Source organism: Chlorocebus sabaeus, chromosome 24 (assembly GCF_047675955.1).
Source record: "Chlorocebus sabaeus isolate Y175 chromosome 24, mChlSab1.0.hap1, whole genome shotgun sequence".
Lineage (NCBI taxonomy): Eukaryota > Metazoa > Chordata > Mammalia > Primates > Cercopithecidae > Chlorocebus > Chlorocebus sabaeus.
Window position 1 is genome coordinate 40894632 of NC_132927.1, and position 13859 is coordinate 40908490.

General features: G+C 44.9%; 2 protein-coding genes across 5 annotated transcripts in view; both read left to right on the top strand.

Annotated features, from left to right (window-relative positions):
• The first annotated feature begins 1128 nt into the window (after positions 1-1128).
• Positions 1129-3685, top strand: HSPA2 (heat shock protein family A (Hsp70) member 2). Its single transcript, XM_007986966.3, has one exon. The coding sequence runs from the start codon at positions 1275-1277 to the stop codon at positions 3192-3194; it is 1920 nt and encodes a 639-aa protein (XP_007985157.1). The 5' UTR covers positions 1129-1274; the 3' UTR covers positions 3195-3685.
• Positions 3686-9406: 5721 nt separating this feature from the next.
• The window catches only part of PPP1R36 (protein phosphatase 1 regulatory subunit 36), a 44513-nt gene continuing 40060 nt past the window's right edge, over positions 9407-13859 (top strand). For 3 of the 4 annotated variants that reach the window (XM_007986968.3, XM_007986970.3, XM_073011074.1), the window contains exons 1-3: positions 9407-10049; positions 10907-10971; positions 12792-12839. In XM_007986968.3, the coding sequence (XP_007985159.1) occupies positions 9981-10049; positions 10907-10971; positions 12792-12839 (182 nt within the window). In that variant the 5' untranslated portion in view covers positions 9407-9980. The remainder of the gene's footprint in view (positions 10050-10906; positions 10972-12791; positions 12840-13859) is intronic. The other variant, XM_073011073.1, reaches the window with a different exon arrangement.

Genomic DNA, 13859 nt, shown 5'->3' on the forward strand with positions numbered 1-13859 from the left:
ACCCGTCTGCCGTCCCTCCAGCCGCCCTCAGGCGGCGCGGGGAAAACGGTCGGCCTCGCCCTGGGCTCAGGTTCTCTCCGCCCGCCAGGCAGTGGGGTTTTTTTGTTTGTTTTGTTGTTGTTGTTTTTGAGACGGAGTCTTGCTCAGTCACCCAGGCTGGAGTGTAGTGGCGCGATCTCGGCTCACTGCAACCTCTGCCTCCCGGGTTCAAGCGATTCTCCTGCCTCAGTCTCCCGAGTAGCTGAGACTACAGGCACGTGCCACCACACCCAGCTAATTTTTGTATTTTCAGTAGAGACGGGTTTCACCTTGTTAGCCAGGATGGTCTCGATCTCTTAACCTTGTGATCCGCCCGCCTCGGCCTCCCAAAGGCTGGCATTACAGCCGTGAGCCACCGCGCCCGGCCCCAGCCAGGCAGTTTTAATCGAGTGCTTACAACCACTGAGACTCAGCGAAGCACGCACCGTAAAATCCCAGGGGGCCGACGGCTGGTTCAAACTTTGTCTTTTATCCCCGTCCAAGATATCCGCCCTCACCCCCCACCCCAGCCACGCCAACTCCCTATTCCCTCCCCTTGGACGGCGTGGGGGAAAACAAGCTGCTTGAGCCGTATTTCTTCGGTGCAACCAACTTAGAATGAGTTCCTCCGCCCCTGCGTGCTCAGCGAGTCGGCACCCTAGCACTGAACTGCATTTAAAACCTCAGGAATTGAGCTAACCCTCCCGGGGGCTTTCCTCACCCGGCTCCCCCTCCACGCCTCCTCCCCGTGCCACGCCTCAGTCCGCGCTGCTCATTGGTCGCGTGCCCTGCCAATCCGATGCCCATCGGCTAGGGCAAACACCGCGAAAAAGCGCGTACACCTGGCTCTGGGAGCGCGCGCCCAACGCCCGCCAGCAGCAGGAGGCGGGCGAGGCGCCGCGGCCAGGCGGCCGAGAGTCAGGGAGGAACCTTATTTACATAACGGCCGCCCCTCTCTCTCCTGACGGGGGCCGGAGTCCCGCCCCTCGTCCAACTTGAAATCTGTTGGGCCACGGGCCAGTCACTCTGACCCAGGCAAGCCTGTGGTGGAGCTGGAAGAGTTTGTGAGGGCGGTCCCGGGAGCGGATTGGGTCTGGGAGCTCCCGGAGGCGGCTATAAGAACCGGGAACTGGGCGCGGGGTGCTGAGAGTTGCTGGTAGTGCCCGTGGTGTGTGGTGGGAGGTGACCGTTAGTTGACTCCGCGGAGTTCATCTCCCTGGTTTCCCCATCCTAACGTCGCTCGCCTTTCATTCAGGATGTCTGCCCGTGGCCCGGCTATCGGCATCGACCTGGGCACCACCTACTCATGCGTGGGGGTCTTCCAACATGGCAAGGTGGAGATCATCGCCAACGACCAGGGCAACCGCACCACCCCTAGCTACGTGGCCTTCACGGACACCGAGCGCCTCATCGGCGACGCCGCCAAGAACCAGGTGGCCATGAACCCCACCAACACCATCTTCGACGCCAAGAGGCTTATTGGACGGAAGTTCGAGGATGCCACAGTGCAGTCGGACATGAAACACTGGCCATTCCGGGTGGTGAGTGAGGGAGGCAAGCCCAAAGTGCAAGTGGAGTACAAGGGGGAGACCAAGACCTTCTTCCCGGAGGAGATATCCTCCATGGTCCTCACGAAGATGAAGGAGATCGCAGAAGCCTACCTGGGGGGCAAGGTGCACAGCGCCGTCATAACGGTCCCCGCCTATTTCAACGACTCGCAGCGCCAGGCCACCAAGGACGCTGGCACCATCACGGGGCTCAATGTGCTGCGCATCATCAACGAGCCCACGGCGGCGGCCATCGCCTACGGCCTGGACAAGAAGGGCTGCGCGGGCGGCGAGAAGAACGTGCTCATCTTTGACCTGGGCGGTGGCACCTTCGACGTGTCCATCCTGACCATCGAGGACGGCATCTTCGAGGTGAAGTCCACGGCCGGCGACACTCACCTGGGCGGTGAGGACTTCGACAACCGCATGGTGAGCCACCTGGCAGAGGAGTTCAAGCGCAAGCACAAGAAGGACATTGGGCCTAACAAGCGCGCCGTGAGGCGGCTGCGCACCGCCTGCGAGCGCGCCAAGCGCACCCTGAGCTCGTCCACGCAGGCGAGCATCGAGATCGACTCCCTGTACGAGGGCGTGGACTTCTATACGTCCATCACCCGCGCCCGCTTCGAGGAGCTCAATGCCGACCTCTTTCGCGGGACCCTGGAGCCGGTGGAGAAGGCGCTGCGCGACGCCAAGCTGGACAAGGGCCAGATCCAGGAGATCGTGCTGGTGGGCGGCTCCACTCGTATCCCCAAGATCCAGAAGCTGCTGCAGGATTTCTTCAACGGCAAGGAGCTGAACAAGAGCATCAACCCCGACGAGGCGGTGGCCTATGGCGCCGCGGTGCAGGCGGCCATCCTCATCGGCGACAAATCGGAGAATGTGCAGGACCTGCTGCTACTTGACGTGACCCCGTTGTCGCTGGGCATCGAGACAGCTGGCGGTGTCATGACCCCACTCATCAAGAGGAACACGACGATCCCCACCAAGCAGACGCAGACCTTCACTACCTACTCGGACAATCAGAGCAGCGTGCTGGTGCAGGTATACGAGGGCGAACGGGCCATGACCAAGGACAATAACCTGCTGGGCAAGTTCGACCTGACCGGGATTCCCCCTGCGCCTCGCGGGGTTCCCCAGATCGAGGTCACCTTCGACATTGACGCCAATGGCATCCTTAACGTTACCGCCGCCGACAAGAGCACCGGTAAGGAAAACAAAATCACCATCACCAACGACAAAGGTCGTCTGAGCAAGGACGACATTGACCGAATGGTGCAGGAGGCGGAGCGGTACAAGTCGGAAGATGAGGCGAATCGTGACCGAGTGGCGGCCAAAAACGCCCTGGAGTCCTATACCTACAACATCAAGCAGACGGTGGAAGACGAGAAACTGAGGGGCAAGATTAGCGAGCAGGACAAAAACAAGATCCTCGACAAGTGTCAGGAGGTGATCAACTGGCTCGACCGAAACCAGATGGCAGAGAAAGATGAGTATGAACACAAGCAGAAAGAGCTCGAAAGAGTTTGCAACCCCATCATCAGCAAACTTTACCAAGGTGGTCCTGGCGGCGGCAGCGGCGGCGGCGGTTCAGGAGCCTCCGGGGGACCGACCATCGAAGAAGTGGACTAAGCTTGAACTCAAGTCAGCGTAAACCTCTTTGCCTTTCTCTCTCTCTCTCTTTTTTTTTTTTTTTTTTTTTTTTTGTTTGTTTCTTTGAAATGTCCTTGTGCCAAGTAGGAGATCTATTGTTGGAAGTCTTTGGTATATGCAAATGAAAGGAGAGGTGCAACAACTTAGTTTAATTATAAAAGGTTAGTTCCAAAGTTTGTTTTTTAAAAACATTATTTGAGGTTTCTCTTTAATGCATTTTGCATGTTTGCTGACTTGAGCATTTTTTATTAGTTTATGCATGGAGATTCGTTTGAGATGAGAAACCTGAAGTTTGCACACCTGTTCTATAGAAGCTTGGAAACAATAAAATATATAGGAGCTTAAATTGTTTATTTTTATGTACTACTTTAAAACTAAACTGAACACTGCAGTACTGTTAAGGACAGGTATACTTTTTGCAAACAAATGCATAAATGCAAATGTAAAGTAAAGCTGAAATTGATCTCAAAGTTACTGTCTTGGAGTTTTCAATTTTCCTTCCTTTATATTTTACCCATATTAGTCTTTTAAGATATTAGTATGTGAAATTTATCTGACCAATCTTGTTTAATTCCCAGATGAGGGTGCTGCCTTGAATTCCAACAACTTAAGGGGAGAAGAATCTGGGTAAACTTCACCCACCCTTAAATACAGAAACCTGACTGGGGGTCTTCCTAGTGTACCCAAACTCCTACAACTTAAGTGTCCAAATGAAAATTCACCTGAATATTCCAGGAAAATATGAGCTATATTCTGGGGTTAAGTGTAAAATGAGCCTTTAACAAAAACTGGGCAGAAGTTGTCTTATAATTGCCAAAGAAAGTATGGAAACAAGTTAATTTTGTGACATACAGGAGCCTGAAACAAGAGACAGCAGGCAAGCTTTCAAGTGATTTAATAGTGAGTATAAATTTAGTCAAACTTGTTTAATTTTCTAGTAAAACAGCTCAACTTCTAAGCTTATGGCAAATTCTAATAACATGTTTCCTGCAGTTAGAATTACTTAGGTAGGGAAACACAGATTATTATTATTTTTTTTTTCTGGTTTGGGGATTGTAATGCTTTTGCAATGTTTGCCTTAAATCACTACAATAGATTTCTTTTTTAAAAGGCAAACTGTACTAGATAGTCTTGTATTTTGTTAATATACAACTTGTCCATTTTCCTCCATATCCAATTTGAGATTGTTATAGATAGGAATATTGCAACCCTTTGGTGATCCACTATCCTGGACTTAATCTTTAAAATTCACATCCTTCAGAGAAAGGAATTCATTTTTATTTTTTAGTGAAATGACATGACTACTCTTTTCTTACTTTCTTTAAGGAGAACTTGGGAGAAATTCAGTAAAACCAATAGGAAAATGCATAGTTAACCTAATGTTTTTACTGCACATAGATATTTTGATATCTTTCCAAATGATATAGGTTTGCTTCATGTTGCTCATAAGACAAGTTATGAAAGCTTTATCTTCAATTTAGTAATGGACCCATCTATGTCATTCAGAGAGATTAATTTTATGAATAATGGAATGAGTAATAATTTTAAAACTAGGTAAGAAGTTAGCCTAAGAATACTGGCCTTTGGTAATGACCCTTTCATACAAGAGTTGACTCTTAAGTACAGATAAGGTTTTTTTTGTTTTTGTTTTTTTTCCTTTTTAGCAAGCTTCATTTGGGTAGAGGGGAGGAATATAAATAGCCAACAGTGAAATTGCTTCAAAATAAACTTAAAAACCTTTTTTTTTTTTTTTTTTAAAGGAAACTGCTTTTTATACTGTGAAAAGCTAAAGGTAACTCCAATTTATCAGTGCTGGTGTCACATTGGTGGAAATTTTTCAGCAATAAGCATTTAATGGTGTTTCATGGACTATAGGCATAAATATGTGACAAACTACTATGGTACTACAAAATCAGGTTAATTGTAGCTTTAGAGTGACGTTTACTGTGAGTTTTACCAAGTACCCATTCTGTTACCCTTTTATTAGTCCTTTATTTGTTGAAAGTGTTCATTCCTTGCTCTAACTTCAAAATATAATGGAGTCCTTCTGTAAATGTAGTTTGGTATGACTCATTTTAGACCTCACTTAAGAGATTAGTTTCTAAAGTATCAGAAAATGACCATTGGTAGTTTCTGATCCTGCGGCCTGGCCTCCGGTAACTTGCTATAATACTAACATCAATCTGGGCAGATACTTCATTTTCTATTTTGAAAAGTAATTTGTAAAATTCCTAGCATTCTTGAGAGTGTTTCTTACTTAATTCTCTCTTTTCAAATTTACCTAGATTTGCATATTACTAAGATAAAGCCACCTAAGTAGCCATTCACTTTCCAGGGGTCAGTTGAAACTGGTAACCTGATAACTCCTGGGAACTCCTTTGCAGATGTTAGATCAGCCATAGTCAAATAACAGTGGAAAAGTACTTGATGTTAGGATGGGGCTAAATTACAGTTTAAGGAATAACTAGTATCATTTGAACTAAGTAGTGGGTTATGTTGGGGACTAGAGGTCATGACTAAAGCAAATCCAATATATATATAGAGAGAGAGAGCGAGTGAGAGTGTGTGTTAAGGGACGGAAGAAGTACATTTCTCTGACAGGCACTTATCTAAAATTCTTTTTTTTTTCTTTGAGACGGAGTTTTGCTCTTGTTGCCCAGGCTAGAGTGCAATGACTCGATCTCGGCTCACTGCAACCTTCGCCTCCTGGGTTCAAGCAATTCTCCTGCCTCAGCCTACCGAGTAGCTGGGATTACAGGCATGCACCACCATGCCCGGCTAATTTTGTATCTTTAGTAGAGATGGAGTTTCTCCATGTTTGTCAGGCTGGTCTTGAACTCCCAACCTCAGGTGATCTGCCTGCCTTGGCCTCCCCAAGTGCTGGGATTACAGGCATGAGCCACTGCACCTGGCAAAAGCCCAGTATTTATTCTTTTTTTTTTGAGACAGAGTCTTGCTCTGTTGCCTAGGCTGGAGTGCAATGGTGCGATGACTCACTGCAACCTCTGCCTCCTGGGTTCAAGTGATTCTCCCACCTCAGCCTCCCGAATAGCTGGGACTATGTAGTAGAGACAGGGTTTCACCATGTTGACCAGGCTGGTCTGGAGCCCCTGACCTGAAGTGATCTGCTTGCCTTGGCTTCCCAAAGTACTGGGATTACAGGCCTGACTCACCATGCCTGGCCCCAGTGTTTATTCTCGATATAGCCTTTTTTTTTTTTTTTTTTTTGAGTCAGAATCTTTTTCTGTCACCCAGACTGGAGTGCAGTGGAACAATCTCGGCTTACTGCGACCTCCACCTCCTGGGTTCAAGCAATTCGAAGCAGTTCAAACTTAGCCTCTGGAGTTGCTGGGATTACAGGCACCCGCCACCATGCCTGGCTAATTTTTGTATTTTTAGTAGAGACAGGGTTTCACCATGTTGGCCAGGCTGGTCTCGAACTCCTGACCTCAGGTCATCTGCCCACCTCAGCCTCCCAAAGTGCTGGGATTACAGGCCTGAGCCACCGCACCCAGCCTTGATATAGCTTGATATAGCTTTTGAAATGGAAATATTTTAGGGTATATGCATTTCTGAAATTTAATAGAGTGATACTTAATGTTGAAATGTCTTTCCCTTAGAACATACCAAGATGTCATAGGCCCTTTCTTCCCCTGTCTTTCAGTGTAGATTAGGTTGTCTGTTAATTGAAAGTTTAGTAAATAAACACTCAAAAATGGAGCTGCTCACCTGGCGTGGTGGCTCACGCCTATAATCCCAGCACTTTGGGAGGCCAAAGTGGGCAGATCACTTGAAGTCAGGAGTTCGAGACCAGGCTGGCCAACATGGTGAAACCTTGTCTCTACTAAAAATACAAAAATCAACCAGGCATGGTGGTGTGTCCCTGTAGTCCCAGCTACTTGAGAGGCTGAGGCGGGAGAATCGCTTGAGCCTGGGAGGCGGAGGTTGCAGTGAGCGGAGATCAGACTACTGTACTCCAGCCTGGGCGATAGAGTGAGACCCTGTCTCAAAACAAAATGAACGAACAAACAAAAAAACAGGAGCTGCCATCTCCAGATGTATAGTGTCAGAAAAAAAAAAAAAATTTTTTTTAAAGGAGTTGCTGATTCAAAATTTTGCATTGCTGTTTTCTTCTGTGGAAAGTTAATTTTTTAAAGTAGAATTATAAAACCCTGTCCATTGGCTGGGCTTGATGGCTCACGTCTGTAATTCCAGCACTTTGAGAGGCCAAGGCAGGCGAATCACGAGGTCAGGAGATCGAGACCATCCTGGCTAACATGATGAAACCCCGTCTCTACTAAAATATACAAAAAATTAGCTGGGCATGGTGGAGGTGCCTGTAGTCCCAGCTACTCAGGAGACTGAGGCAGGAGAATGGCGTGAACCCGGGAAGCAGAGCTTGCAGTGAGCTGAGATCGTGCCAGCTCTCTTCAACCTGGGCGACAGAACAAGACTGTCTCAAAAATAATAATAATAATAATTCTGTCCATTATCTTTTTTATAGAATTAGCATGCATTATATTCAGTTAATGTCTTGGACCTAAAATCTGGGACCAGCAATTTAGTTATATATTATATGCTCTTAGATAGTTATATGACCTTAAGGTTCTCTTAATTAGGCAAAAGAAAATTCCCTCACAGGACACTTGGAGTTATCAAATATTTAGAAAGTACTTTCATCCCTACTTTAAATATCATCAATTGTGTTTTTTTTATTTAAAGGGAAAATCGTATTTCCAGTTTTAGTTGTGAGTTTCTAATGTCATTTAAAAAGAAACCTAATTGGTGAAAAATGTACCTTAGGAAATGGGTGGGTCACTTTTTAAAATAAGTACTGTAATGATTTAGAGATGTAAAAACAATCTTTTCTTCCTGCTTTTGTTTGGGGTAAAGTGATAGAGAAGTATAAGATTGTCCCTTCAGTTACTGAAACTTTCCTTTAAATATTATGTCCCTCTATCATATGTGAAATAAATTCTCCTTTAATTTTTAAGTAGATATTGTTTTGGACTCTCAACTTTTATTTTTACCTAAGTTTTGTACATTAGACATCCTAAGTTTATTCTGTGATAAGATATATAGATCTTAAGTTTTCTATCAGCACTTCTCCACATATTATTGGGATGAACCGAAGAGGTTTACTGACCACTAGTTTGTTCTTCCTGATAATGATTGTGTAGTGATTGGATGCCATCCAGATTCCTTGGTCTTTCTTCATCTTTTCTGGAGCTTTACCTCATTATTTCCCTGTCCTGTCCACCCCAAGTTATGTTCGCTACTTGGTGAAAAGCTCTCGGCATATGGGATATTCTCCTTTTCAAGCATGTCATCATGTAGTAAGAAAGCCTTGTCTGCAGCCAGTATATAGGTGGGTTTCCATATATCTGGACCAAATGACCAGCTGCCAGAATGGACTCAAGTGAGCAGAACATGAGTCTAGATGATTACTATTTAATTGCTGTAGCCAGAAATTGTGTATTACCAAGCAGTGAGACTGGGAGGGTGGGAATAGAAGCAGCAGTGGGATGCCTACTGACATAATTTAAAAGTTTATGGGAATATATACCCACTACTTATGAGCCTCTCATGCCAATTACGCTGTGGTGATACAAAAGAATATACTGGGCATTCCCAATCATGTTGCATCATCTAGTATTGCTCACTCAGAGCTGGAAGGAAAAAAAAAATCAACCAGAATCAGCATTATCAACTCAGTTGCAAGAAGGAATTACAAGACATATGATTTGAAAAGTGTAAATGTAAAAACATCAATTGAATACCCATTGACACTAAGCAAGGTTCTTTGTTTTTGAGCAACACTAATTTTGAGTACTTAAGACTGGTGCTTTGCACACACCACTCCTTAAAAATCCACATAACCGGCCGGGCGCGGTGGCTCACGCCTGTAATCCCAGCACTTTGGGAGGCCGAGATGGGCGGATCACGAGGTCAGGAGATCGAGACCATCCTGACTAACACGGTGAAACCCCGTCTCTACTAAAAATACAAAAAAAAAAAAAAAAAAAAAAAAAAAAAATTAGCCGGGCGCGGTGGCGGGCGTCTGTAGTCCCAGCCACACGGGAGGCTGAGGCAGGAGAATGGCGTGAACCCGGGAGGCGGAGCTTGCAGTGAGTGGAGATTGCGCCACCGCACTCCAGCCTGGCGACAGAGCGAGACTCCGTCTCAAAAAAAAAAAAAAAAAAAAAAAAATTCCACATAACCCCTGATTTGGTGTTTTCAGAAGCAGGATCAGAGTAGTCTTGTCCTAGGTTCCACAGCTCGTTAAGCAGCACAACTGTTCTTATTTCCGTACCCAGGTTCTCTTCCACGAGGCTACCCTGCTTCCCCACCTCAACCCTGCTCTCCTTATCAACCTAGGTCCATCCTGGATTTGAACTTAATAATAGTGGTAATCATGAAAGTTTGGAAGAAATGGATTTTTCTTCCCTTAGGCCTGAATGTAGTTACTCCAATTAAAACAGTAAAGTGAATAACTTCATGAAGTTTACGGTTGGAATGCCATGAAGCATTATACCCTGGGCGGCTTTTCAATGGATAGGCCAATAAGTCGCCACGGCTTTTAAGACTGGGAAACAGGGCACCAAGCTGGGCTTTGGAAATCTCGGGAGAAGCCTGCGTGCGGCCGCAGCCCGCGCGGCCGAGGACGGAAGCGACGCCCCGCCCCGCTCCGCGCCCCGGGCGGCCGGGTGTAGGCGCCTGCGGGCGGTATCCTCGGCGACGTCGTGTGGCGGCCAGGGCGAGGCCATGTACCGGGTGCCCGAGTTTTATGCGAGGAGGAAGCGGTTAGGTGGGCAGACGCCTTACTTAATGGATGTAAGTGCAGCCTTGGTCGCCCCCATACCTGGGCTGGGAGCAAGGCGGGCCCTGCTGCCCCCAACCGGCTCTCGGCGCCGCGCCCCTCGCCCTCCTCCAGAGGCGGGTAGTCGCCTTCGTCCCGGGCTGGCGGTTCTCAGAGACACCTGGCCGTATTTGCCTGGAAAAAAAAAACCTCGGGTGTATTTGACAGATGGTCAGAATTGAATTCTGGCTCCCTGCGCAGGTAGTTAGGTGTTTACGAAATCCCACCTCACCACCTCAAATTGGTTGTCTGCAAAATAAGGATACCCACTGCGGGGGAAGCAGCCCCGCTCTGGGTAGAAAGGATGGTGGGATGCTAGCTTCCGCAGGTGAAAAGGGTGTACTTACTTTTTGCCACTGCCTGTGAAGGGCGGGCTCAGTGTTGGAGCCCGGAAGGCTCCAGAACTAGACAGCTGAGGTTGCCCTGGGCATCAGTTTATTGTCTGAATTCCAATTAATTGGTAAATTGCTATGATGAGCTATATGTAGTCTCAATTTCCTTCCTTCCTTTCGCCCTTCCCTTCCTCCTCCTCTTCTTTCCTCCTTGTCTACTTTCCTCCCTTCCTTTCTCCCTCTCCCTCCTTCCTGCCTTTTTACTGAAACCACACCTAAAATGAAAGGGATAAAATCCTAGCTTCAAGTTTAACACTTTAGGATTCTACACTCTTATTGGAAGTGTAAAGAGGAACTAGTAAGAACCCTTGTTTTTTGTTTCCTTTTTATTACTTAAAAAGTGTGTTAGTAAGTAGGAATTATTGTTAAAGGTTTGTTGTCGCATGTGGATGGTAAATTGAGCTTTTAATTATTTTTGCTGCAATCATTTCGTTTTACAGCAGTTGGGATTGCGATTAGGGATGTGGTACTGGAAAGATGAAACCAGAACTCTTGAATTCAGAAGGTAAATTTTAACAACACTTTATTAGAGTTTTTATAAAAATTACATGTGCCTGGGGCGAAAAAAGCAACACAGAAGAGTATAAAGGATAAATACCCACTGAAACCTCACCATCTGGAGACAATCATTTCAGTGAACAGCCTTTCTCTGAACACTTATCAGCTGCTTCATATGGACCAGACACTGTGCTAACCAGTTTACCAACTCTTTGAAACAGCTGCATGTTAACCAGTTTACAGATGAAGAAACTGAGGTTTCAAAGGGTTCAGCGATTTGAGGAAAATTAAGTGACTTAGCCCAATCACACAGCTCAGAGGTGACTAAGATTATTTAAATGTAGGTCTGTTTGATTTACAGAGTCCATGTTTTTAATTACTTTATAAAATTGCCTTTCTGAGTTAGAGAAATACAGTTTTACATTAATGGGACCATATTATACCTGCTGCAATAGATGGTGAATCTCACAAGATAAAATTACTAAATTAGGAGAAACTGATTCTAATCTCTATTAAGAAGACACTGACTCTTAACAAGCGTATAGCTAAACTAATAATACTAGACACTCTGTTGTGCACTGATTATGTGCCAGATATTTGCATATTTTTCCAATTCTTAAAACAACTGTGGAAAGTGAACATTAATGTCCTCATTTTATAGATGAAGAAACAAGGCTCAGGGAGATTAAGCAACTGAACCAAAGTCATACAGCCAGTAAGTAGCAGAACTGATAGTTTGAACCAACATTTGTCTAATGCCAAAGCCCTTTTCGTGTACTCACTGTCTCCCTCAACTAGACAGTAAGCTCCTCAGTGGCAGAAACTGTCTTATGCATCTTCAGGTCTCTGGAGCCATCTACAGAACTTCTTAAGTAGGTACTCAATAAATATTTATTGAGCATGTTCAAAGAATCTGCTAGATTCAAACAGAGGAAGAATAGATGCAGGTGATCAATTAGAAGGCCAGTTGTAGGATTACAGATAATTATATAAGTAAGCAATAGCGAGAGTTAGAATTAACTCCATGTTGGTAAAAATAGAAAGGCAAAGGACTAAGAAATACTTAAGAGATAGGATTGACAGGATGTTTAGATAGGATGTGGGGATTGGATGTGAAGAGAGAGGGAAAAGCAGGTGTTTAGATTGGCTCCTAGTTGTGTCTGACTTGGGTGATCAGGTGGCTGGGATTGCCCTTCACCCATATACAGCATTAAAGTGACAAAACTGGCGGCCGGTTTGGTGGCTCACGCCTGTAATCCCAGCACTTTGGGAGACTGAGGTGGGCAGATCACTTGAGGTCAGGAGTTTGAGACTAGCCTGGCCAACATGGTGAAACCCCACCTCTACTAAAAATACAAAAATTAGCCGGGCGTGATGGCGGGAGCCTGTAATCCCAGCTACTTGGGAGGCTGAGACAGGAGAATTGCTGGAACCTGGGAAGCGGAGGTTACAGTGAGCCAAGATCGAGCTACTGCACTCCAGCCTGGGCAACAGAGAGAGACTCCATCTCAAAAATAAATAAATAAATAGCATGACAAAACTGGCCGTGTGTTTCAGGTTGCTATGACTTGTTCACATTAATATGTCTTGGGCTGTTGGACAAATGGGGCTGGAGGTCAGGAAAGGAGTTAGCTAAGCAGACATATATATTTACACTAGATGTTTATAGTTACATTATAAATATAATGACATGTAATTAAACAATAATTCAAAGGCTTAACATTTTATTACAGTCAAAATCAAAAGTTTACATTTTATAGAATATATATTTGAGTATTTCTGAGTAACCCATCACTTCAAACCAGTAATTTCAGTTTTCTTTCTCAGGTTTGCCGCAGAAGATTCTGTCCAGTGGCTCCTGAAACATCACCCTCAGTAAGTGTGAGATAGACAGTGAGATAGCTTTGGATTAGACAGACAAGATAGTTACAGGAGTCAAAATACATGTTAAAACACAAGAGAATGTGTATATAAATATTAAATGCCAATTTTTTTTTTTTTTTTTGAGATAGAGTCTCACTCCTGTTGTCCAGGCTGGTGGACAGTGGCATGATCTTGGCTCACTATAGCCTCGACTTCCCAGGCTTAGGTGATTCTCCCATCTCAGCCTAGTCCCCACACGACCATGCCCGGCTTATTTTTTGTATTTTTAGTAGAGACAGGTTTTCACTATGTTGCCCAGGCTGGTCTCGAACTCCTGGGCCCAAGTGATCCACCCTCCTAAGCCTCCCAAAGTGCTGGGACTACAGGTGTGAGCCACTGCACCTGGCGGACAGTATTTTTCAAACTAATTTTCAGTGCTAATCTGACGACCCACCCCAAATGGTGCTATTTCATATTTGAGCCTACTAATAAGTTCGCGGCTATCAGTTTCATATCATCTTTCATATCTGTAAAATATTCATATTCATAAACTAAAGTTTCTTTTTGTTTGTTACCAAATTGTTAAACTGTGGCTTGATTTGATTTCCACTAATTTTGGAGAATAGCTACTTGATGATATGATTTAAAATGTAGTTTATATGACAAAATATAAAAACATGAGCAAAAGAGGCCAGACCCAAAAATGTAAATACTGCATGATTACATTTGTATAAAAGTTTTAATAAGTAGGCAAAAAATAACTTTAATGATAAGAGTAAATAAAAAATAGTGGTCACCTTTAGGGGGTTATCAACTGGTAGCAGTGGGAGACAGTATAAGGAAACCTTCTGAGGTGGTAGAAATGGTCTGTATGTTGATCTGGGTGATAGCTTTGTGGGTATATACATAGTAAAAAATTCATCAAGCTGCACACTTTAAGATTTATGCACTTTACTACATGTAAGTTATAACTCAAAAAAAAAAAAAAAAAAAAAAAAAACTCCAAACTCCAGACTATGTGGAGTACACAAA

Bases quoted from the DNA above. Each gene is read 5' to 3' on its own strand.
- HSPA2 (XM_007986966.3), top strand. From the start codon at position 1,275: ATGTCTGCCCGTGGCCCGGCTATCGGCATCGACCTGGGCACCACCTAC.